Source organism: Halyomorpha halys, unplaced genomic scaffold, assembly GCF_000696795.3.
Source record: "Halyomorpha halys isolate HHAL.00 unplaced genomic scaffold, Hhal_1.1 Scaffold1620.1, whole genome shotgun sequence".
Classification (NCBI taxonomy): domain Eukaryota; kingdom Metazoa; phylum Arthropoda; class Insecta; order Hemiptera; family Pentatomidae; genus Halyomorpha; species Halyomorpha halys.
The window spans coordinates 73,773-78,058 of record NW_027109412.1 but is presented as its reverse complement, the minus strand read 5'-3'; the positions used below and the strand labels follow the sequence as shown (position 1 = coordinate 78,058).

General features: G+C 30.3%; 1 protein-coding gene across 2 annotated transcripts in view; it reads right to left on the bottom strand.

Moving 5' to 3' along the window:
• Nucleotides 1-4,286, bottom strand: part of Gad1 (glutamate decarboxylase) — a 72,934-nt gene that overhangs the window by 7,944 nt on the left and 60,704 nt on the right. For both annotated transcript variants that reach the window (XM_014435562.2, XM_014435561.2), the window contains exons 9-11: nt 3,471-3,549; nt 921-1,070; nt 646-840 (exon numbers count right to left, since the gene is read on the bottom strand). In XM_014435562.2, coding sequence (XP_014291048.1) covers nt 646-840; nt 921-1,070; nt 3,471-3,549 — 424 coding nt within the window. The remainder of the gene's footprint in view (nt 1-645; nt 841-920; nt 1,071-3,470; nt 3,550-4,286) is intronic.

The following is a 4,286-nucleotide window of genomic DNA, read 5'->3' as shown; positions in this document are numbered from 1 at the left end:
ATATATATATATATTGTACACGATGATACGGAGGTTTGGTTATGTAGTAGGAGTTGTATAAAGGAAAGGATGAATGAGAATAGGCGAATTGAGATGGGAAGGGAATTCCAGAAGGTATACCAACGGGGGACATGAGAGCGCCGAAGATAAATCTTGCGAAGCAATTTATGAGTCTCTTCAGTCTTAACTCTAGACCAGCAAACAGCCCTTCGTAGACCAAGGGACCGTAGTCGAAGTGGGGAAAAACGAGAGAGGATACGAGGAGTTGACGGGTATTCTGAGGGATAAAATCATGGAATCTTAAAAATTGTTTAATTACAGTTATAGATTGGTGTGTGGGGAATATGGAATCTGGGAAATAACATTATTCCAGAAGAGGTGTTGGTCGAAGGTGACTCCAAAGTTTTTTATTGTAGGTTAGAAGTGAATCGATTTGTTTTTAAGGAAATATAAGGGCGGGGATAAAGGAGGCGCTTGGAACCTATAAAAATGGTCTTTGTTGAATCCCCCTTCTTAAGAAAAGGAAAACTTAATACGAGCTATCTCCATCTAGCACTTCTATCCTACCTTCTTATAAAAATATGACAATTCGGCTTTATATTAAGTAAACCCCGCAAGTAACGCTAACTTTCTGTAAAATCTTACCTTGCCAAGCTCTTGAATTCGTTGTGGTCCATGTGGCATGTTGCGTAGCCTCTTAGGTATGTACCAGAAGCAAACGTTAACCAATTCTGGTTCGAGTATAAGATAGAATTTGTCACTGGTCTGCTTTATTCTTTCGACCAAGTACTCGGCCATTTCCATCAGATGATCCATGTGCTTCTCGAACCCTATCAACCCCTGGAAAGCGATGAAATTTATAGAAAAAGTATTGGCGAAAACATTACAATTTACAATAAGCATTGTACAACTTTCTTCACCTTGGCACGGAACTGAAGCCACAATTTGAAGATGTCGTTGTGCCTTCCGCATTGTATGACCTTGTCACCGGTGTCATACTGTACGTCGTAAAGCTTGTCTTGCATGAAAAGGTAATCAGCTGACATTTGGTTGCAGCTCAAGAGGAGCCCCTGTAATAAAAAAAAGTTAACAATAAAAAAAAAAAATTATTCAAGATATTTATTTTTTAATTAATAACCCGAATAAGAATTTGGAATAATAGAAAATAAACCATGAAACATTAAGAAAAATAACGCACCGCAATGATAAAACAGAAAATCTTAAAATTGTTGGTACTTTACCACCTAAACTTTTTTTTTTTTTATAGAATTATCTTAAAATTTATGAATAATAATTTATTTAAAAAAGGAATAATAAATCTAAAAAATGTTAGAAGAAACATTAAATTTATCGAACTAACCTATAAAAATAAATTTGGCAAACGTACCTTCAAGTGTATGGTACCATATCTGTTCAATGGCCTTACCAGAAGAATTAATAAATAAATCGACCATAAAGAAACTAAAAAAGAAATGTTTAACAGGGTACTTTCTATGATTCTCAATAATTGATTTTGATTCACCAAATGACCATATCGGACTGTATTTTTTCTTAACTCCACATAATTTATTTATTATATTACAATAAGAATTAACAATGTATGTGCGTCATATGTAATAAATATTATTGGATCCTTATTTTTATCATATTCTGTATAATCTTGTTTTATTCTCGTTATTATTTTAATTCCTAATTGTAAATTTGCAGCTTTATTATTCACTTCAAAATCCTTTCAGTCATTTTTATTATTATTTTTAATTTAATTTTCTTAATAATTATTATTTTATTTTTATTTTTATTTTACTAGTTGTTGATTAAATTATTAATTGAATCACTCTTAAGATCGATTCATATTCTACTTAAATAGCTTAAATATAGCCTCCAAAACGCCCAAATAGTTAAGACTGTAATACATGTATGTCTATCATTTGTATGTGTTAGTTTGAAACCAACCGATAGATGTCGCCATCTGGTCGGACAATATTCAATGTAATTTTTTAAATGAATAAAATAAAAAATAACCATAGTTATACTTTACTAATTGGGAGCAGAATTGGGCCAAAATTAATCGATTAACGAGAGACCAATACATTTTTGTTCGCAGTTTGTATTCTTGAATTTTTAACATGAATACAATTTTATTGAAATTAAAATACTTTTGTATTCATACATTTGAAAATACAATTTTAATTGAATAAAAAGTTAGTCAAATACAAAATTATTTGAATAAATATTTAACCGAATAACAATTACATTTTTTTTTTTTTAATGTCCCCTATTTGTTACAATTTTTTTTCCCTTTCGTCGGCCCAAGACTCCCATTGAAGTCTTATACTACCCTATTCTAACCATGGTAGGGGTAAAGTTTTTCATTTTTTAGGGCCGCCAATTAATAAAAAAATTCAACGACCCAAATCGGATTTGAACCGGCGCCAACTGTAGATTTGAGAATGATAGACCTACGCCTAACCAGTTGACCTAAGGGCGGCCCATTTTTTTACATTTTCGGATTTCTAATATATAAGGGTCTTTTACAAATTTTAACTTACCATAATTTGATACCAATATTGTTCCTTTAAAAATACAAATTAGCTAAAACTTCTTTCGAAAATCTTTAAAATCCGCCCTAAAGTGTTGGTGTGAAGTCAGAAAAGAGGTGAAGTCAAAAACCTAAATACACAATGAACGTCAGATACTATGTTACTATACTATGTCACACCCGAGTGCTGTATTTAAAAATACGAATGGATCAAAAGTCTACATGCTCGCTGGCATAGGCCTGATTTGGATGACTAGATATGTATTTTAGATGCTTTCCTTCATGTTATTCATTATCAATTCCCTGACATACAAACGTAACTATTCCCTTACTTAACTATTCTGCCTTATCTTCAGAAATAAATATACTAAAATTGATAATTTATTCTTATAATATATTATCCATATAATATATAAGATATTATATTATCTTATATATTATCTACACCGCTTTTCTACTTTTTATTCATTTTACATTTTCATTTTTTTCTTGACCTAAAAACAAATAGATACAAATATTACACATCATTTTGTCATGTTTTTCAAAATATAATTTAATATTAAAAAATAAAATAAAAAAGAGAGTAGAAGAATAGGCTCCGAAACATTAGCATTTACAGCTAAAGAAAATTAAAAATAAAGAAAGGAATTTGCCAATTTATTTCAAAATATAATTAGAAGAAACTTACTCAGACAATTAAAAATAAAAAGAAAGAAAAAAAAAACCAAAAAGAAAAATCAACAAACATGTTATATTTGAACAGTTCAAGTCAGGTGAACTAAATGTTTGAACAGAGAATAGTTTCGTTTCCCAGCTGCTATATGATTGTTATTAAGCTATTATATTTTAAATAAACATGAGTTTTGATACCTTATTCAATGTTTATGTTTAATTTAATAATAAATAATATGTCTTCTTTAAATGTACATACATCGATTTTAAAGTGTACTGTAGAGCATTGGAATAGTGTTCCCATCAGCTTGTGTGGATTCCAAGTCACTGAATCAGCCCTGTAAAATAAAGTTTTAGATTAACTCGATTCATGTACTGAATTTCTTTTAAACTAACACTTAATAACTCAATCAACAAATATCTTCTTTCTCAGATTGGTCTTTAAGACATATGTTTCATTATTCGCCTTTGGGTGACTGTCTGATACTGTCACTTCTGTAAATGTTTCATCAATTTTTGAAACTACATGGTGTTTGGGCAATTTCGATGTAAAAGAGATACATAAATCAGTTGTTAAATACAAAATTGTATTTTTGGAGATACCGACAACGAAGCTTTGAGGTTATAGAATAACTTAGTAATCGACGTCTTACCTATATATATAACTTACGATTAAACTGGAAGGATTAATCAAAATAACAAGGGGTTCGTAGTAACACACAGAGTAATCAACGCAAGAGTATCTCAACAACTGAACTTTTATTAATACAATCATATGGTATTTAAAACATATGGTATCTAAAACATATGGTTTATTAAACTTAATAGCTAATACTATTAGTAGTGGTTCTTATTGTTATACAGCTAACTCCCTCCCTCCAGTTCCTTCCTATGGAGGAACTTTAAAGAAAAATAAAGAAATGTGAAGTAAAAGTGAAATGAACCTGGCACCCTGTCGTACATAAGAAATAAAATTTCACTGGATGTACAGGAAAAGAGAAAAGAAAAGAACAAAAAAAAAATTAGCCACACTGAACTTAGCCTATAACTTAACCTAACAATTGAACTTAACCTA